Genomic DNA, 22,387 nt, shown 5'->3' on the forward strand with positions numbered 1-22,387 from the left:
TCATTCACACACAGATACTCCGTCTTGCTGCGACTAACCTTCATTCCTCTCCTTTCCAGGGCAAACCTCCACGCCTCTAGCTTCTCCTCCACCTGTTCCCTGCTCTCACTACAGATCACAATGTCATCTGCAAACATCATAGTCCATGGAGACTCCTGTCTAACCTCGTCTGTCATCCTGTCCATCACCATAGCAAACAAGAAGGGGCTCAGAGCCAATCCCTGATGTAGTCCCACCTCCACTTTGAACTCCTCTGTCACACCTGCAGCAAACCTCACCACTGTCTTACAGTCCTCATACATGTCCTGCACCACTCTAACATACTTCTCTGCCACTCCAGACTTCCTCATACAAAACCACAGTTCCTCTCTGGGCACCCTGTCATAAGCTTTCTCCAGATCTACAAAGACACAATGCAGTTCCTTCTGACCTTTTCTGTACTTCTCTATCAACATCCTCAAAGCAAATATTGCATCTGTTGTACTCTTTCTTGGCATGAAACCATACTGCTGCTCACAGATGTTCACCTCTGCCCTTAGTCTAGCTTCAACTACTCTTTCCCATAGCTTCATCGTGTGGCTCATCAGCTTTATTCCTCTGTAGTTGCCACAACTCTGCACATCTCCCTTGTTCTTAAAGATGGGCACCAGCACACTTCTCCTCCATTCCTCAGGCATCTTCTCACAATCTAAGATCCTGTTGAACAACCCAGTCAGAAACTCGACTGCTACCTCTCCGAGACACTTCCATACCTCCACAGGTATATCATCAGGACCAAGTGCCTTTCCACTCTTCATCCTCTTCAATGCCCTCCTCACTTCATCCTTACTAATCTTTGCCACTTCCTGGTCCACAACAGTCACCTCTTCTACTCTTCGTTTTCTCTCATTTTCCTCATTCATCAACTCTTCAAAGTACTCTTTCCATCTTCCCATCACACTATTGGCACCTGTCAACACACTTTCATCCTTATCCTTTATCACCCTAACCTGCTGCACGTCCTTCCCATCTCTGTCTCTCTGCCTTGCCAGCCTATACAGGTTAGTCTCTCCCTCTTTACTGTCCAACCTAGCATACAAGTCATCGTAAGCCCCTTGTTTGGCCTTTGCCACCTCTACTTTCACCTTACGCTGCATCTCCCTGTACTCCTGTCTACTCTCTTCAGTCCTCTCAGTGTCCCACTTCTTCTTAGCTAACCTCTTTCTCTGGATCCACTCCTGCACCTCCTCATTCCACCACCAAGTCTCCTTATCTCCTTTCCTTCCAGATGACACATCAAGTACTCTCCAACCTGTCTCCCTGATCACATTTGCTGTAGTTGTCCAGTCATCTGGAAGCACCTCCTGACCATCCAAAGCCTGCCTCAACTCTTTCCTGAAAGTCATACAACACTCTTCCTTTTTCAGCTTCCACCATTTGGTCCTCTGCTCTGCCTTTGCCCTCTTCATCTTCTTCACCACCAGAGTCATCCTACACACCACCATCCTATGCTGTCTGGCTACACTCTCACCTACCACTACTTTGCAGTCACTGATCTCCTTCAGATTACACCGTCTACACAAGATGTAGTCTACCTGTGTGCTCCTACCTCCACTCCTATAGGTCACCCTATGTTCCTGCCTCTTCTGGAAGAAAGTATTCACTACAGTCATTTCCATCCTTTTTGCAAAGTCAACCACCACTGTCCTTCTGCGTTACTCTCCTGGATACCAAACCTGCCCATGACCTCCTCATCATCTCTGTTTCCTGCACCAACATGTCCATTGAAGTCTGCACCAATGACAACTCTCTCACTCCTAGGGATGCTCTGCGTCACTTCATCAAGGTCCAACCAGAATTTCTCCTTCTCCTCCAGCTCACATCCTACCTGTGGAGCATACCCACTAACAGCACTGAACATCACACCTTTGATTTCTAGCTTCAGGCTCATCACTCGATCTGACACTCTTTTTACCTCCAGGACATTCCTAACAAACTCCTCCTTCAAGATAACTCCTACTCCATTTCTCTTCCTATCCACACCATGACAGAACAACTTGAACCCTGCTCCTAAAATTCTAGCTTTGCTACCTTTCCACCTGGTCTCCTGGACACACAGTATGTCCACCTTCCTCCTCTGCATCATGTCAACCAGCTCTCTACCTTTTTCTGTCATAGTTCTAACATTCAAATTCCCTACTCTCAGTCCGAGATTCTTGGTGTTCCTCTTCTCTCTCTTCCTACGAACACACCTTCCTCCCCTCCTTCTTCGACCAACAGTAGTCCATTTTCCACCGGCACCCTGTAGGTCGACAGCACCGATGGCGGTCGTTGTTAACCCGGGCCTCGACCGATCCGGTATGGAAGTCATACATTTGATTCGCATGTTTGATTTGGCCAAAGTTTTACGTCTGATGCCCTTCCTGCCACAACCCTCTGTATTTATCCGGGCTTGGGACCGGCACAATAAGACACTGGCTTGTGTCCCCTTGCGGCTACATTGTACTATACCCCTGTACTATACCTAGGGCTGAGTACCGAACTTCGGTTCTTTAATGGCACCGACCGAAATGTTTCGGTGGTAATGAGAATCGAAAAAAGCCTCGTCTTTCGATTCCATGTTCCGGTACTTATCACGTGATTATGATAAAGCAAACCTGTGATTGGCTGTAACATTACACGTGATTGCGGCAAGCCGGAAAAAACATGCTGTGGCGTGCCCCGCCCATTCACAGACAGGTTTCACGTTAGGTACATTGACTTTACTGCAGTTGTGTAGCGTGTCGTCGAAGTGGGAAAAGATGCCTCTGAGGTCTAAAACGTGGCTCTACTTTTGTAAAATGGACGCCAATAGTGCGCGGTGCAGTATATGCCAAAGCGGGTGGTAAACTCCATCTAAGGCTAAATACCGGCACGAGACCGATAATCGACAAGTACCTTAAGGGAAAGTTGAAAAGAACTTTGAAGAGAGAGTTCAAGAGGGCGTGAAACCATTAAGAGGTAAACGGGTGGGGTCCGCGCAGTCCGCCCGGGGGATTCCCGGAGGATCCCCTCGCGGGACCTCTCCCTGGGTGCGGGCCGTCCCCCGCCGGGTGCATTTCCTCCACGGCGGTGCGTCGCGACCGGCTCCGGGTCGGCCAGGAAGGGTCCGGGGGCGAAGGTTGCTCAGTATGTACTGAACTGTACATTGCTTGCAAATGTTCTTTTGCACTGGAAATCACTGGAAAATTAAACTCAAGATGCAATTTTCATTCTGTTAGAGTATATATTGTAAAACTGGTATCGCAAAAAGTATTGTTTAGGAACCAGTATCGAAGTGAAGGTATCAGTATTGGTACCGGTATCGAAACTTTTAGATTGATACCCAGCCCTAACTATACCAGATACAGTATGTATTATACTTCTGTGCTATACTATATATGTACTATACTATACTGTACTGTACTGTACTGTACTAAACTATATATGTACAATACTTCTGTAATATAAATGTACTACACTAAACTACACTATACTATACTAGGACTGGACCCGAATATCCGAATATTTGGTCGTGACGGTGGTATCCGAATATTAATTTTGAGATCCGAATATTTCCTATCAAACTGTGTACCACAGGCTTTTAAGGTTGCTGTCATCAAACCTTTGCTTAAAAAGCCCACTTTAGATCCAGATGTGTTAGCTAACTATAGACCGATATCCAACCTACCATTTCTCTCTAAAATTCTGGAAAGAACAGTTGCAAATCAATTATGTGAACACTTACAAAGGAATAATTTGTTTGAAATGTTTCAGTCAGGCTTCAGAGTGCATCATAGCACAGAAACAGCTCTAGTGAAAGTTACTAATGACCTTCTCATAGCATCAGATAATGGACTAGTCTCTATACTTGTTTTGTTAGATCTTAGCGCAGCGTTTGACACAATCGACCACAACATTTTATTACAGCGTCTAGAACATTCAATTGGCATTAAAGGGACAGCACTGGACTGGTTTAAATCCTACTTATCAGATAGGTTCCAGTTTGTGCATGTCAACAATAACTCTTCTGAGCATACTAAAGTTAATCATGGAGTTCCTCAGGGTTCTGTCTTAGGACCGATACTTTTCACATTATACATGCTTCCTTTAGGCAATATTATTAGGAAGCATTGTATTAACTTCCATTGTTATGCAGATGACACACAATTGTATTTATCTATGAAGCCAGATGAAACTGATCAGTTAGCTAGACTGCAAGATTGTCTTAAGGACATTAAAACCTGGATGACTTTTAACTTCCTACTGCTAAATTCAGACAAAACTGAAGTCATTGTATTTGGCCCCAAACATCTTAGAAACTCGCTTTCAAAGCAAATAGTTACTCTGGATGGCATCACATTGGCCTCCAGTACTACTGTGAGGAATCTTGGAGTTATTTTTGACCAGGACATGTCCTTTAACTCACACATAAAGCAAGTCTGTAGGACTTCCTTTTTTCACCTGCGTAATATTGTAAAAATCAGGAACATTCTGTCTCAGAGTGATGCAGAAAAATTAGTTCATGCTTTTGTTACTTCCAGGCTTGACTATTGCAATTCCTTATTATCGGGTTGTCCAAATAGCTCTCTCAAACATCTACAGTTGATCCAAAACGCTGCTGCGAGAGTACTGACAGGAGTTAGCAAAAGAGATCATATTTCCCCTATACTTGCTTCTCTTCACTGGCTTCCTGTTAAATCCAGAATAGAATTTAAAATCCTTCTTCTGACATATAAAGCTCTTAATAACCAATCTCCATCATATCTTAAAGATCTGATAGTACCTTATTATCCTAGTAGAACTCTTCGCTCTCAAGCTGCAGGCTTACTTGTTGTTCCTAGAATTTCTAAAAGTAGAATGGGAGGCAGAGCCTTCAGTTATCAGGCGCCTCTCCTGTGGAACCTGCTCCCAGTTTGGGTTCGGGAGGCAGACACCCTCTCTATTTTTAAGACCAGGCTTAAAACGTTCCTTTTTGACAAATCTTATAGTTGGGGCTGACTGGGTGACCCACAGGGGTTCGGCTTGTGTCTTCATTTGCACAGCTGACTCCTCTTGGACGTCCCTTCGTTCTGCCTCTAGTCATGCTGCTATAGGCCTAGGCTGCTGGGGGACTTTTCTTGACGCACTGAGCCCTTCTCTATCTACCTTTACATTTAATATGTATACCGTTATTGCAGTACATTCACTCTGTTTCCCCCTGTGCTATTTCTCCGAGTGTCCCTGGTCCCAGAGCTGGATGCTTCAGATCTGCGGTTGATGTTCCACCAGCTGGTCCAGTCTCCACCATGTCCACTGTGGGATGCTGCTGCTGACCTTCCTCCAGCCCTCTGCTTCCAACTCCCTTTTTCCACCAGTCAACTCTGCATTGCCTTCACTATACTGTTATGCTAACTTACATACTGTTTGAATTTTACTGCTAGCTATATATGGAGTATGTTTAATGTCAGAGCCGTACATCATAAGAGTAAATTATGAGTCAGTTTTCAATGTTAGCTTATACTTTGTCTGTGTCACATATCCTGTCATGCATGTATCCAAATGTGTGTTGTGTTTTCCTTGCTTTCCCACCCCTCCCTCTTCTCCCATCCCTCCCCCTTGCCCTCTTCTGTCCTTCTCAACCCGCCCGGCCAGCAGGCAGATGGGTCCCCCCTATATAGAGCCGGGTTCTGCTCGAGGTTTCTTCCCTGTTAAAAGGGTGTTTTTCCTTGCCACTGTCGCCTTTGGGCTTGCTCTGGGGGTCAGGCATTTGGGTTCTGTAAAGCGTCTTGAGACGAGTTGACTGTAATTGACGCTATATAAATAAAATTGAATTGAATTGAATTGAATTGAAACTTACAGCTGTAAGAAAAGTTCTCCCAACATTACTATGAAATCCCCACAGGAACACTACAGAAATACACAGATTACAGAAAAATTGCTGTCAAAGCTCAAGGCTGGTACTGGGGAGTAAACATCTAATACAGCCCATGTCTAAGAATTATCTGTGATCTTTCATATTTAATGTGCATTTCTCACGCAAGAGGAATTTGCCAAACTGCCAGTAAAATTAGCACATTTCAGGATGAGAGTGACACGTTTCCTTGATTTTCCAGATGATGTTGTTGCTTCGCTGCAGTAAGAATGTCGCTCTCAATTAAGCGTGATTTGATCTGTTTTATGGGAAGAAAATCTGTCTGAACCCGGGAGGCACAGAGGCAATAAAAATCCTCTTAAACCCTCGTCTCACCTCCTAAACCTAAGCAGCAAACAGAAAGTGACAAGCAGAAAGAAAAGAAAGTGAGAATGATGCGTTACTAAGTTCCTCAGTGGTGACTCTATGCTTTCACTTGGCCTCACACGGAGTAAAACAATATTCAGTGGAAAATAACAGTGAATATCTGTAATTAATCACCTTTTTAATGGTTCATTTATGTACAGTAAAGCTGTGAAGTGATAATAAATACTCACCATTTCTCAATCGTTGTTTGTAAATTTGTAAAAATATATATTTTTGATGTGGACAATATGTTGCTGTTTTTTATGGATAACATGCACATTAGGATTTATTATCTGTAATTTAACAAAACAGTCTGTAAAGTAAGAGCTTAAAGCATTATTTACCATTTTCAACTGCTAATATACATGTTTTTTCTTTCAAATAACAACAAATATGTGTAAATATGATATTTTTAGCAGATTTACATGCAGTAAAGCTAAGAACTTCTAAACTTATGGACAGTTCTGGTGTTCGTTTGAGGGCTAAATGTAAATTAAATCTGTTTTTCTGTTATTTTACTACTTTATTATCTGACTCTAGGTTTTTTCTTCTGTGATTTAACTGTTTAATATCTGTAATTTGACAAAACAGGGCTGATCTTTGACATAAAAGCTGAAAAAATATTGACAATTTTAAATTTTTGTAATTTTTTTCCGGCAAATATCTAAAAAATTAACAATATCGACAGTAAAAATTGTGTAACTTTATAGTCACACATTGTAAAAGAATACATTTATGCACAGTTCTGGCCGTTTTTTTAAAGTAATTTAATGTAATGTTCAGTATTGTAATGTTTAATGTAAGTTAACACTCTTTTTCTGTGATTTTACTTCTTTGTTCTGTGATTTAACTAGTTTAATATCTGTAATTTGACAAAACAGGGCAGTGTGATAGAAAAGCTGAACAAGTAATTTTTAATTTTGGGTGGTTTTCTTTCAAATACGAGCAAATACCTGAAAAATATGTAAGATCTACATTAAAAATGTGTAATTTTCTAGTCACACATTGTAAATGACTAAATTCTGGTGTTCGTTTTAGAGCTAAAATGTGAATCAAACCTATTTATCTGTGATTTTACTAGATTATTATCTGTTTTGTGAGAGTCAGCATATAAAATACCAATTTTTTCTTTAAAATAACAGCATATAACATTTTTTGCATTTTTTTTAGAGGTGAAATGTAAATTAACACAGGTTTTCAGTAATTTTACTAGTTTATTATCTGTAATGCAACAAAACATGAAAAACATGTATAATAATAGTAAATTATAACAGTTAAATGTGAAAGTGTAGCAGAGGAAATGCTGGATTAATTATTTCGCCTTGACTCTGGTGAAGAACTGATGAGATAAAGAGGTTTCCTGCTCCATCACAGACCAACAGGACAGAGTTATCAAATGTTTTCTGACTCACAGTGGACGGTGATGTTGACGCTGTGTGACTCGGTCGTCCTGATGGCTCCCGGTACGAAGAAGCTGACCTCACAGGAGAAACGAGCGTCTTTGTCCTCCTTCACCACCTTGTACTCCAGAGTGCTCTGGACCGAGGAGAAACCGCTGGACTCTCTTGTGACCAGAGTCAACACGTTCACATCTGGAGGAGAGACATTAAAGCAGATGTTCAACAAGGAAGCACCAACAAGTTACCATCTTCTCTAAACTGATTCCTTAGTGGTGGAACAAAGCACTTAATTACATCAAAATAAGCGCCATTTTCTACGAATGTTGCTTCACTCCTCAGCAACCTTTTGGCACTTAGTCTGAGTTCTACTGTGTCTAAAGACTAATGTTGCCCGTCATACTATGGTATAGTCCTACCACAAAATACTGAACAATAATATGAATACAGCATGTAATTCTTTACTAAACCCCATTGATCCTTTTTAAAAAAAGACGATGGTGGTTTTGCAGGTATTCGGTCTTTAAGTATTGGAGATACACTGCCTGTCCCAAAAAAAAGTCGCCACCTGGATTTAACGAAGCAATTTGACCAGGACATGTCCTTTAACTCACACATAAAGCAAGTCTGTAGGACTTCCTTTTTTCACCTGCGTAATATTGTAAAAATCAGGAACATTCTGTCTCAGAGTGATGCAGAAAAATTAGTTCATGCTTTTGTTACTTCCAGGCTTGACTATTGCAATTCCTTATTATCGGGTTGTCCAAATAGCTCTCTCAAACATCTACAGTTGATCCAAAACGCTGCTGCGAGAGTACTGACAGGAGTTAGCAAAAGAGATCATATTTCCCCTATACTTGCTTCTCTTCACTGGCTTCCTGTTAAATCCAGAATAGAATTTAAAATCCTTCTTCTGACATATAAAGCTCTTAATAACCAATCTCCATCATATCTTAAAGATCTGATAGTACCTTATTATCCTAGTAGAACTCTTCGCTCTCAAACTGCAGGCTTACTTGTTGTTCCTAGAATTTCTAAAAGTAGAATGGGAGGCAGAGCCTTCAGTTATCAGGCGCCTCTCCTGTGGAACCTGCTCCCAGTTTGGGTTCGGGAGGCAGACACCCTCTCTATTTTTAAGACCAGGCTTAAAGCGTTCCTTTTTGACAAATCTTATAGTTGGGGCTGACTGGGTGACCCACAGAGGTTCGGCTTGTGTCTTCATTGTACAGCTGACTCCTTCTTGGACGTCCCTTCATTCTGCCCCTAGTCATGCTGCTATAGGCCTAGGCTGCTGGGGGACTTTTCTTGACGCACTGAGCCCTTCTCTATCTACCTTTACATTTAATATGTATACCGTTATTGCAGTACATTCACTCTGTTTCCCCCTGTGCTATTTCTCCGAGTGTCCCTGGTCCCAGAGCTGGATGCTTCAGATCTGCGGTCGATGTTCCACCAGCTGGTCCAGTCTCCACCATGTCCACTGTGGGATGCTGCTACTGACCTTCCACCAGCCCTCTGCTTCCAATTCCCTTTTTCCACGAGTCAACTCTGCATCGCCTTCAATATACTGTTATGCTAACTTACATACTGTTTGAATTTTACTGCTAGCTATATAAGGAGTATGTTTAATGTCAGAGCCGTACATCATAAGAGTAAACTATGAGTCAGTTTTCAATGTTAGCTTATACTTTGTCTGTGTCACATATCCTGTCATGCATGTATTCAAATGTGTGTTGTGTTTTCCTTGCTTTCTCACCCCTCCCTCTTCTCCCATCCCTCCCCCTTGCCCTCTTCTGTCCTTCTCAACCCGCCCGGCCAGCAGGCAGATGGGTCCCCCCTATTTAGAGCCGGGTTCTGCTCGAGGTTTCTTCCCTGTTAAAAGGGTGTTTTTCCTTGCCACTGTCGCCTTTGGGCTTGCTCTGGGGGTCAGGCATATGGGTTCTGTAAAGCGTCTTGAGACGATTTGACTGTAATTGACGCTATATAAATAAATTGAATTGAATTGAAAAGAGTCTTCCACTGAATAATTACTGCAGTGATGAATAACTTCTTTAACCCTAGCTGATGCAGCCATGTTAGAAGACATATCCTGTGGTCATGGAAAAGATGTTAATCTGTCTCAGAAAGGTCAAATTACTGGCATCAAGCAAAGAAAACAAGGAGATTTCTGAAAACTACTAAAATCAGGTTAAGTACTGTCCAATGCATATTAAAACCTGAAGGATAGTGGAGAACCATCATCTTTGAGGAACAAATGCGGTCTGAACAAACTATTAGATGATCATAGGAAATCATCAGTAGAACTCATGGTTCTGTTTAATAATGAAAGTAAGAACATTTCCACATGCACAATGCAAAGAGAACTCAAAGGATTGGGACTAAACAGCTGTAGCTCCAAGAAAACCACTGATCAGCGAAGCTAATCAGAAAAAAAGGCTTCAGTTTGCTAGGTAGCATAAAGATTGGACTCTGGAGCAATGGAAGAAGGTCATGTGGTCTGATGAATCCAGATTTACCCTGTTCCAGAGTAATGGGGGCATCAGGGTAAGAAGAGAGGTGGATGAAGTGATGAACTCATCATGGCCAGTGCCTACCAGCCTGTGGGGGTTAGGGTTATGATCTGAGGTTGGTCAGGTTCAGCAACGTTATGTTCCCAAAGAATGAGGTGAGCTGACTACCTGAAGATACTGAATGATGAGGTCTTTACATCAGTGGAGGTTTTCTTCCTTGATGGTATGGACATGTTCCAGGATGACGATGAGGATTCATGGGGCTCACATTGTGAAGGAGTGGATCAGGGAGCATGAGATAGATTGTCCTCCACAGAGTCCAGACCTCAGAACCATTGAGGATCTTTGGTACGTTCTGGAGAAGACTTTGTCCGACTCTCCCATCATCAATATAAGATCTTGGTAGAAAATTAAAGCAACTCCGGACAAAATTAAATGCTGTGACTTTGCTGAAGCTTATGGAAATGATGCCACAGAGAATGAGTCGTTTTCAGAGATAAAGGTGGTCCAATGAAATATTAGAGTGTGTGACTGTTTTTTTGGACAGGCAGTGTATCTCAGTTTGAATCAGTGGTGAGCCAAGAGTGTTGCCATGAATATCCAACATATTTTTTAACGAGGCAGCTTCTTGTTACTGTTTCTGAGGCATTTATGGATTTTAAAAGTTTTTAGAGTAAAATGTGGCTTCTACTACAGTTCATACTTACGTCCAGGTGCAGACATGAGTGGCGTGCCGTTCCTGTACCAGGTGATGTTGGGTTTAGGGAACCCGTTTCGAGCTTCACATGATGCAACCTGGACGGAAAGTCACAAAAACAAATCATTGTTGTCCTTAAGTTGGCCCCTGAAGCACAAATATTGTAAAAAGACTTTTCAGTAACAAACTAAAGTATACTTAACAAGGTAATCTCAAAATTTTCATGTAATTGTTAAATGGACCCACCTTAGACGGCATCTCGTTGGTCACAGATATTCCAGAAGTTACGCCCTCAATGACCGGAGCCTGTGGAGGAGCTGAACCAGGAAAACAACAACTTCAGTCGTTCATAACAAACTAAATCATAGAACAAAGACATACATGAAAAATCTGAACCCCAAAACCTGTTAGCAGGATTAAAGGGCATGATGTCTTTTTTTAAAAAATCACCAAAATTACACAATTTATCAGAGCCTGAATTGAAAAAAAAAATTTAATAAATCAACAGATTTTCAACTTTCTGACAGTTGAACTAATAATATGTGGTCTTCATCAGGAAAATTAGCAAATTCTACAGTTAAATCATACAATTTCATCAAGCTCTTTATTGTTTCTCATTAAAAAATGAAACAAAGATACAACCCAAAACCTGTTGACTGTTTTAAAAGATGTTATGACTATAAATTAATATAAATTGGCCAAATTAGACACAGCTTTTATTCTGTCAAAACAGAAATGATTTTTCATTGGTTTCAGCAGGAATATGAATCAATTCTAAGATTAAATCATACAATTTCATCAAAATCTCATTTAAAAAAATTCAACACAATTAAACCCCTAAACCTGTCAACAGTTTTAAAAGGCATCATTTATTTATGTATTTTTATTGGCTAAATTACACCATTTATCAGTCTTTTTGTGTCTCATTTTTGCAATATTTTATCTTGTTTTTGTTGTTTTTCATCTTTTTTTGTCTGACTTTTGTCATTTTGTTTCTCGTTTTTGTCGTTTTGTGTTTCCTATTGGTTGTTGCTAGAAGTACGGACCTGTACCCGTAGCCTGTGGACTACAGATACGGCACTTCCCATTTGCCAACCAGATAAGCGAGATCTGGTCACGTGACTCCCGGTAGATGCTAGCGGTACGGACCCGTAGCATCGGTACTACAGGTATGGACCCTAAACCTGACCCTAACACTAATCCTAACCTTAACCTTTCCTTACCTTTCAACAGTTTGCAGTGGTTAGCAGCTTCTTGACTCGAGAGACTCGTGTACGGGTCCGTATCTGTCTGGCAAATGGAAAGTGCCGTATCTGTAGCCCACAGGCTACGGGTACGGGTCCGTATCTTGTAGACACTACCTTTCCTATTTTGTCACACTTGTGTTTTTTGTCTTATTTTTGTCATTTTGTGTTTCGCTTTATTCATTGTTCTTTGTATCGATTTTTGTCATTTTGTGTTGTTTTTGTCGCTTTGTTACTGTTTTGTCTAATTTTTTGTCTCTTTTTTGCTTTGTTTATTGTCATTTTATTTCTTGCTTTTGTCATTTTGGTGAAATTTTGTCTTGTTTTTTGTTGTTTTTTGTCTTTTTTGTCTGACTTTTGTCATTTGTCTCATGGTTTTGTCATTTTGTTTCTCGTTTTTGTTGTTTTGTGTTTCCTTTTTGTCCCATTTGTGTTTTTGTCTTATTTTTGTCATTTTGTGTTTCGCTTTACCCAGTGTCCTGTGTATCGTTTTTTTTTTGGTCTCACTTGTGTTTTTGTCTCGTTTATTTTTTGTTTCGTGTCATTTTTCCAATTTTTTTGGTAATTTTGTTTCTCATTTTTGTAATATTTTGTCTTGTCTGTGTTTTTTTTTGTCTTTTTTGTCAGATTTTTGTCATTTTGATGATAAAGTAAAATACTGTATCATTCAGTTCCAGATTAAACTTCCTGATTAAATGTTTTGTTCCTTCATAGATAAACTGTGATCTGTAAGTTATAATGTGTAAATGATCAAGTGAAGCATAATACTGTTGAAATTTAAATTACTTTTCTTAATAAACTGCAGGTAGTTTATAATGTTTTGTAAAAAGTTAATTTTTGAAATGTGGTTATTTTTAGAACATACTTGGGCTGAATGTGGCCCCAGAACTAGAATGATTCTGACGTTGTTGCTTTAAATCTTCATTTAGGTGATGATTTGTCTGTTCTTCCTTACCAAACACTCGGAGGTGGGTCTTGCCCTCGGCGGTCCCGGCAGCCAGCCCGTTCACCTGGCAGAAGAATTCCCGTTCATCTTTGAGCTGGACGTCCTGGATCATGAGTCGACTTCCCTGCTGGTCTGAAGTCACCTCGATGCGTCCGCTGTAGTCCGTGTTGTTGTCGACCATCTGCTGGCTGTCGTCGCCGTAGAAGATCCGCATCCGTGAGGTGTTTCCCACGGCTCTCTGCAGAAGGACACAGCTTGAAACGTCTTGGACATGCAGCATTTTAGAGAGAAATCAGTGGAGATGTTTAGTCTGTTATTCACTGGTCAATGCAATCAAATGCTGGAAAGTCTTTTCATGGACTGGATGAAAAGATAAACGGCTGCTCATTTGCAAACAGAGCACTTAAGGAAATCGTTTCTGGAAATGAACAGAGGAAAAAGCTTCTACATGTGTTGAGCCCATCACAGTTATTGTTATCCAGCATAATTGTCTTTGGGGTTTTTCAATCTCAAACCATCTGGTTCCTTCTGCTCCACCTTCTCTGATTTAATTAGCCCTTTATCATAAACTATGAATTTAAAATATGAAACGACATCTGTGAAATTTTACCTTAAAATATAAAATGCTTTCAGAGATTATTTTTTTAAAGAAATGGCCCATTGACCCACTTTTTCACACACTGAAATCTGACGTTATGTTAGGATGAGGGTTAATGATGATACCTTGGCATCTAATAAAGAAAAAAGCAGAAAATATGTTTTTAAAAAAGTGAATAAACAGACAAATCAATAAATAAAATGAGTTCTGCAAATAGCTACAGTGAAAAATAATAGAACAGGATAGCATAGCATTAGCATTGAATGGAATAGAATAGCAAAGCAGAGCATAGAATAGCATAGAATAGAATAGCATAAAATAAAATAGAGTAGCATAGCATCGAAAAAAATAGGATAGCAAAGTATAGAATATAATAGCATAACAGAATAGCATAGCACAGAACAGAACAGAGTAGAATGAAATAGAGTAGCATAGCATAGCATATCATAAAATAGAATAGAATAGCATAGAATAAAGTAGAGTAGCATAAAACAGTACAGAATAGCGTAGCATAGCATAGAACACAATAGAAAAGCATAGAATGAAATAGAGTAGCATAGCATAGAATAAAATAGAATAAAATAGAATAGCATAGAATAGAACAAAATAAATTAGCATGGCATAGATTAGCATAGCATACAATAGCTTAGCACAGAATAGAATAGAATAACATCGAACAAAATAGAATAAAACAGCATAGTATAGCATAAAAACTGTACTAAGTTGAAAGATGCACCATAAAGTGTGCAATGCTAACCAAAAACAGTCAATGAGGGAAATTAATAATTCCAATTAATTAAAATAAAATCAATGAGAAGCCTGAACAAAAAGGGCAGATGTCGAGTTGGCCTTCAAAAACATCTCTCTCTTCTTTCTGCTAATTCTTAGCTATTTCCTTCACAGTTCTTTTAGGGTTACAAAGAAACTAAAGAAAATAAAAACCGAGGACTGGCAGCTTCACACACGAGCAGCCGGACGGTCGGCACTCACCACAAACCACTGGATCATGACGAAGCTGGGCTCGTTGTTGGCGTCGGTGAAGCTGTACTGGCAGGGGATCTCAGCCACGTCGCCCAGGTACACCTCAACGCTCTCATCCATAGTCAGCTCCACCTTGGCCCAAACTGAAAACACACAGAAATGCACATAAATCAACCGGATGCTTCACAGTCCAGAGGAAAATCTTACTGCTCGCAGCTCGGGAGGCAAAAGTGTCACTACAGTTTGCTTCTAAAATTCACCAGGAGACACAGGTGAGAAAGGAGCAGAACAATTAAAAACAGGAGTCATACTGAGCTTCAAAGGAGATAATTCCACTAATGGCTCCATTTTCTATCAGGTGAGCTACATGTGAGCTGCAGATGTGTACAGTTGTGCTCATAAATTTACAAATACAATACAATTATGTGATAATAAAAAACTTTGTCTGACCACTAACCAGAAATGAAAGACAAGTTTTTCCATTATCAAACTTATTTTCCAAGAAAAAAAGGACAATATTTCACAAATTTTGCCAACTTATGAGCACAACTGTGTCTGTACACACATATATGTATTTATGCATGCAAGACCGAGATAAGTGGAAGAAAATGGCGGTACATACACTACCGTCCGTTTTCCATGAAAATTCACATTTTTCATCAATTAGCCTTTCAACCCCACACAATGTAGCATTAGAACACAGGTTGTTGGAAATGTTCCTCTGTACCCCTATGGAGATATTCCATTAAAAATCTGCCGTTTCCAGCTACAATAGTCATTTACCACATTAACAATGTCTAGACTGGATTTCTGATTAATTTAATGCAATCTTTATTGACACAAGAATGGTTTTCTTTTAAAAATAAGGACACTTCTAAGTGAAACCAAACTTTTGAACGGCACTGTACATACAGTAGTTTCATCACAGCATGTGATGGTTTTTCCGACTGCACTTGATGCTTTCGAAGTTCTTGAAATTTTCCGGATGGAACGTCGTTTCGCTTTACTGAGTTGTTGGTTCTTGTCGTACTACTGCTGATCTTCAGACAGACATTAATGCTTCTAGATCAGAATCTGAGAAAGTCTCAACTCATGACAGAAGGAACAAGGCTTAACCCTCCTGTTGTCCTTACCAAAAAATGCTGTTGCTCTGTCTGAAAAAAGTCCAAAAATTCAGAAAAAATTTCCCCAAATTCATAAAAATTTGCAAAATCTTCAGGAAGAAAATTCCTGAAAAGTTTCCTTCAAAAATTTTATTTTTTTAAATAAAAAAACCCAAATTTGACAGTAAAATTCACTGGATTTTGGTTGTTTTTTTTCTGAATGTTCTTAAACATTTTTTTAAATTTGTTTTTTCCACCAAAAAATGTTCAAAAATTTCATAAAAAATTTTTGAAAATGTGGAAGTTTTTACTGTGAAAATATACATTTTTTTCCACAATTTTAAAACTTTAAAACGGGTCAATTTGACCCGCAGGAGGACAGGAGAGTTAAAGGGAAGAAGAGCTGCTAGGAAGTCATTACTGAGGCCTGCAAACATCCAAAAACACCATAAAATGAACTGTAGATGACTGGAAGAAAGTACTCTGGATGGACAAGTTCAAGTTTGAACTCTCCGGTCTGAATGACAACCAACACACTGCAAGTTCAGTTGCCTTTAGGATGGAGAAACTGCAAACATAACTCCATCCTGGCTGAATGACACTGGTTCCCCGTTTATTACAGAATTCAATTTAAGATCCTGTTGACTCACTTTTAACCAATAATTCTGCTGGAACCTCTGCTGGAACTCTGGAATTTAAGACCATGTTGGAATCAAATACTGAATTAAAGCAATATTTCTGATGGTAGACTTTATTTTACTGCTGGAATTTATTTGGTCTGTAGTACGTATTTATAATAACCATGGAGGAAGTGTTGAGTTTGCATCAACTGGACCTTGTATGTTCTCTTTGCACTGCTTTAAGTTCGTAAATGTGTTCAGCAATGTTTATTATCCACAAGTGCAGCATCAGTAAACTAAAAAAATTTTTTGTTTTACAGTTCTTTATACACCAAATAAGCTATTTTTCAAAATCCAAACTAAAACAATGCTGAGATCAGAATCACAACTTTGTCTCAAAAACTATCAGGGAGCAAATTTTCCCACGTTGTTCAAGAACCAGCCGTAAGATTTATAGTTTCTACAATTTCATTTTATCCAAAGCGGCGTACATCTGAGAGTAGATCCAACACAAGCAAGGATCTAGTCCAGAGAAACAACCGGGAGAAAATCCATAAAACAAGTTCAAATCAGCTCTTCACCTACACCCAAGCTCTAGTTCTTCAGCTAATCCTAAACTGCTCGACTGAGGGTCCGTCCAGACCGCCGCCATGCTACCAGAACAAAGAAGAAAAGGCTTCTTGTCCACATGGCACCGTTTTCATCGCCCTCCCGCCCGGCCAACTGTAACCACAAAACCAGCGTCTTGGCCGGAGAGCTGCTTCCCCCGGGCGTCGACGGGGGAATGCAGGAGAAGTTCAGCCAGTCCGACCCTGGGATGTTGACTCAGCAAGCCAAGAGCGATTTCCAGCCATGTTGGACTTGGTGGTGGCTCTGGAGGGGCCCGTTAGACGCAGTGACAAAGAAAAACACGGATGGCACCCAAAAAAGAAAAAGAAAAAAAGGGTCTACTTTAATCTGGTGTGGAGCTGATGGTGAAGGATCCTCCCAGTCTGTCTTTTCCTGAACTCACTTTACTCTTGATTCTTCATTTCCTTGTCACAAATACAGTGATCTTATCTTAATAGTTGCATTTATTATTTTTGGGCACATTTTTTGGTGTTTTTGGCTGTTGGCACATCATTACTGGCAAGACAGCAGCTCTGAGATCAGTTTCTGGATCCCAAAGGAGAGACAGATGTTTGGACGGAGATGAGAATCAATGGATGGCACTAGCATGAATACTTCTGTTGCATTTTCACTCACTGTTGGCTCATTTTTCACTGCAATATAAAGTCCTGCACCTCTGTGGAAACAGAACAACCATGATAAGAAATAGAGAGAACTAAAACATTTATTCTGTGCAGCATGACACAGTTATAATGCCATAAGTCATAAAAAAGAGAAGATAGAAGTTGAACTTATTCCAGGGGTGTTGAAAAAAACGTTAATTTTTTATACTATAGATATTTATGATTTTATTTTAAACCTGTATAAACACTGCCTGCAGTTAAGCTGAGAAGAATTTTTGTTTAGTCATCGTTGGTCACAGCTGAGTCACTAATAGCTTCACGCTTTTGATAAAGAGCACAGAATTTTTTGCTTTTTACAGAATCTGGTTGTAGCAAATGGTTTATTTTTACCATTTAAAAAAAAATAGTGATTTTGGATGTTGGGACAGAAAAGAGAAACAATGGAGGACACTAGCATTAACATTCTGCATGTTTTCTGCTGCTGTAAAGTCATTTTCACTGCAATATAAAGTCCTGCACCTCTATGGAAACAGAACAACCATGTTAAGAAATAGAGAGAACTCATAAATGTCTTCTGTGCAGCAGGATCCAGTTATAATGCTGGAAACAGAAAAAATAAATAAATCTGATATCGCAGGAGTGTCCACAGGTGTTACTAATACTGGAAATAAATATCTCTGTATAAACACTGCCTGCAGTTCAACTGAAAAGTCCCAGAATTTTTGTTACTTGACTGTTGGTCACACCTGATTCACTCATGGCTTTTTGGTTGCATTGTGGGCCACAGAATTTTTCATTTTAAAGCAAATCATTTATTTTTGGTCAGTTTTTAACCAGAAATGCAGAGTAAGTTGATTTCAATGAAACAGCATGATTTCAGGAAGACGAAAATTTGATCATCCATTGCGTTTTAACATTTTAGACCCGGGGTCAGTAACCTGCATGCGGCTCTTTCAGCCCTCTGTTGTGGCTCCCTGTAATTTTGGAAAATAAATTGTTCTGCCTTTCATGTGCGTTTCAATGCATTTTAATATAGAGAGTTTTATTGTGAAATTACCGCTCTTATTTTGATGTGTCACTTCACCAGATGTGCTGCTGGGGTTTTCCCCTGGGACATGAGAGCGCTAAATTGATGCAGAGAGACAACACGGAGCTTCTGATTCCCACACGTTTCATGCCTTTTTTTTGTTTTACTCCTGGAGAAGCAACGCCTGTAGTTTCACATCGTTTTGTACTCAAAAACGGCAAGCCTGTATATTAGAGCTCCACTCCAAGAAAAACACATCTTGTCTTTGAGTCAAAAGTACTCGTCAGTACTAAGGTAAACTACGGATAATTGTCTTGCTCAGTATCTACTCTTTGATAGGGTAATACAGGTTACTCGCAAGAACATGGCCAGCATCCAGGCAGCAGGTCAGAGAGTCAGAGGACTGTTGTCTTGGAAAATAGGGCAGCGACTTACCGGAGAAAATTTATAAGCTTAAGATAAATAGATTTTACAAGTTAAATAGACATTAGCAAAATATTGATTTCCAGCTAACATTACGTAACATATGAGGTCCAGGAGCAAAAACGACATTAATCAAGTAAGATAAATATTAGTGGAAGGACACAATTTAAAAAATGAATCTATCTAATTAGAGGCTTTGTAATTAATTAATCACGACTGATTAACAAGGGCATAGAGGTAAAAAAGCGATATATGCAATGTTGTCTTCATTTTAAATGCCAAAAGGATTTTGCGGCTCCCGGTGTTTTCTTTTCTGTGGGAAACGGGTCGAAATGGCTCTTTGAGTGTTAAAGGTTGCTGACCCCTGATATAGACTCTAATAAATGGTGTAATTTAGCCAGCTTTTTTTTTTTTTTTTAAAGCCTTTTGAAGCTGCTAACAGAACTAAAAAAAATGTGTTTTGTGCTGTACAAGACAGGTATCATGCCATAAATTATAAAAATAAAGGTTGATTTTCTTCAATTATTAGATGAACACTACAGAACACAAAGCACATCACAAAGGGAGAAAAAATGAAATTGTGGGTCAAGCTGTATTGTGTGTTTTTTACAGTTGTGCTGCATTTACAGATATTAATGAAAGTAGGACACCAAAACGCCACCACACACTGAGGAGGGAAACGACCAGGGACGTCCCAGTTTTTGTTTCTCTTCAAAAAAAAAATGAAGCAAAAACAATTAGTGAGACTTCGGTGTCCTTGTATGCATTTTTCAGCGTTGGTTGGAGCAGACCAAGCATGAAAAGAGCTTTAGGAGCCCAGTTGCCACCCTGCTGCCCCCATTCAGCCGGCTGCTCCCCCGTCTTCACCCCGACTCCCCCGTCCTCCTCCTTCTGCAGCACCAATCATTTTCACAACTCTTTTTTCCCCTCCGTGCTCAGCCAACCATTGCTTCAAGACAACGGGCTCGCCATTGTTCCCCCACCTGGGTGGACCATGCACCCCACCCAAAAAAAGGAAAAAGGAAAAAGATGATCCTCCATGTTAAAGTGGAGGTTAAAGACAGTTCAGCGCGTCCTGAAGTTGTTTATGAAGATGACGAGTGGCAGATTACAGAAGTCGGAGAGCAAAATATGTCACAAAAGTAAAAAAAAATGTTGTGCGTCTTCGGGCCGTGCCGCTAACTTTTGGGCTAATCCGATTAGCGCTGGGGGGCTGCAGGGGATTTGACTTCCAAAGCCAACCTGGGACGAGTCTAATCTGCTCCTGTTGTGACTTTATGTGGCACGGACCGAAGCACAAACACACACCAAGCCGCGATCTGTGGAGCCTGACAACACAAAACCGCTGCCCGTGGCTGTGCATGAGCATATATTTATGGCTGTCTGTGTCTGGATGATACAGAGCTAATTTACCAAAAAAAAAGAGAAAAACACAGCACAGTATTTGGACGTGTTGACAGGATCGGGCTGGATGAGACCCCAGATGACCGGTGTGTCAGAAGAGTTACAGCACACAATTATACTGTAAATAAAAGGCAGATTAACTCCTGCATGATCGCTTTATAAATACTCCTATTTGCTCACAACATTATCTAATGTTTAACCCTCTGAACACCAAGTTTGAAAGGCATTTATCTTTAGAAACAGAAAAATAAGAGAAAAAAATCACCAAAATTACAGCATTTATCGGAGCAACAAACTGCACAAATAGAAAAAAAAAATCAGGATTTCAACTTTCAAACAGTCCTTGAACTTCTCCTCTGTAATGTGCCATCCAGTCAGGAAAATGGACCAAAAACAATTAGCGCTAACAAGGTTCTGTAAAAAGCAAATAAAAAATCTCCAGTCTTCATCACAGCCATGAAACAACAAAAACAGAAAAAAAATCATTGGATCTTAAACGTTCCAACAGCCCTTGAACTACTCATCTGTTAGGTGTCATTTCATCCGAAAAATGTACAAAATCTTGGCTTAAAATTCATTAAAAAATTTGGCTCTCACCATTTTCTGTAAAAATCCAAAAATGTTGTTCCTTTCATCACATCCATGAAGCCATGAGTGACCCACAGCAAGAAACGACAAAAAACAACAAAAAAGTCACTGGATATTAAACTTTCCAACAGCAGGTGATGTGTCATTTCATCTGAAAAATTTACAAAGTCGAAGCTTAAAACCAAAACATAAAAAAAATCACTTTCTTCTTCATCAAAAAACTATTAGCACCAACCAAGTTCTGTAAAAGACAAACTGAAAGTTCTGTACTCTTCATCCCAGCCGCCGTGACATTTCAACAAAATCACTTTCTTCTACGTCTTGTTTAAAAATCACCAAAAATAAACTATTAGCACTAATCCGGTTCTGTAAAAAACTAAAAATTCTCTGATTTTCATCACATCCATTAGGCCATGAGTGACTCAAAGCAAGAAATGACAAAAACTGGGGAAAAAAATCATTTTTCATCAGAACCGTGAAACTATTAGACCAACAATAACGTGATAAAAAAATTCTTCTCAGCTTAACTGCAGGCAGTGTTTATACAGAGCAGAGCTGTGCAATGACAATACAGATTTGTCTTATTTTATCTCTTATATTTTGGTTTTTTGTGCCACATCTCCTAACTGTTTGCACCATCTCTGCTAGTGGCATAAATAAATGTTTCCTTAATCCACTATTTTGAACAAATCTTTAACTGTGAGCAATGATTCTAGTAGACCTTTACTTTCCTTAACCCTCGAATTGTCCTCGAATTTTAAAGTTTGAAAATGTGGAGAAAAAAATATATATATATATTTTCACAGTGAAACTTCTGATGTCCACATTTACAACATTTTTGGGAAATCTTTGAACATTTTATGGTGGAAAAAAAGAAATGCAAAAAATGTTTCTTTAAGAAAATTCACCAAAAAAAATCAATCCAATTTCTGGATTTTGGTTGATTTTTTTCGGTGAATGTTCTGAAAGAAAATATTAGAAGTTTTACTGATATATATGGAATCACTTTTAATATTTTTAGGATTTTTTTGGAAGATTTTTGCTCACTTTTTGAAAATATTTACAAGAATTCTCTTGCTAAATTTGGGGAATTTTTTAAATAAAACTTTTAAGAGAAACTTATTGGAATTTTGCAAATTTTCAGAAATTTGGGGAATTTTTTTGCTGAATTTTTGAATTTTTTTCAGACAAGGAAACAACATTTTTTTGATGCCTGTAAATGAGGGCAGCAGGAGGGTTAAAAGTTTCGATTTATCTGGTCAAATTGGCACAAAATTGTACAAAAACATTTCCGGTTGTACGCTTTCATATCCAACTGGAGGTGAACTACAACTGTAATTTTCATCCGTATGATTAATTTG

General features: G+C 39.4%; 1 protein-coding gene across 2 annotated transcripts in view; it reads right to left on the reverse strand.

Annotated features, from left to right (window-relative positions):
- mcama (melanoma cell adhesion molecule a) overlaps positions 1 to 22,387 on the reverse strand; it is a 118,993-nt gene that overhangs the window by 34,887 nt on the left and 61,719 nt on the right. For both annotated transcript variants that reach the window (XM_051937384.1, XM_051937383.1), the window contains exons 2-6: positions 14,639 to 14,772; positions 13,060 to 13,288; positions 11,107 to 11,177; positions 10,871 to 10,958; positions 7,669 to 7,848 (exon numbers count right to left, since the gene is read on the reverse strand). In XM_051937384.1, the coding sequence (XP_051793344.1) occupies positions 7,669 to 7,848; positions 10,871 to 10,958; positions 11,107 to 11,177; positions 13,060 to 13,288; positions 14,639 to 14,772 (702 nt within the window). The remainder of the gene's footprint in view (positions 1 to 7,668; positions 7,849 to 10,870; positions 10,959 to 11,106; positions 11,178 to 13,059; positions 13,289 to 14,638; positions 14,773 to 22,387) is intronic.

The sequence above is a fragment of the Acanthochromis polyacanthus genome, chromosome 17 (genome assembly GCF_021347895.1).
Source record: "Acanthochromis polyacanthus isolate Apoly-LR-REF ecotype Palm Island chromosome 17, KAUST_Apoly_ChrSc, whole genome shotgun sequence".
NCBI lineage: Eukaryota > Metazoa > Chordata > Actinopteri > Pomacentridae > Acanthochromis > Acanthochromis polyacanthus.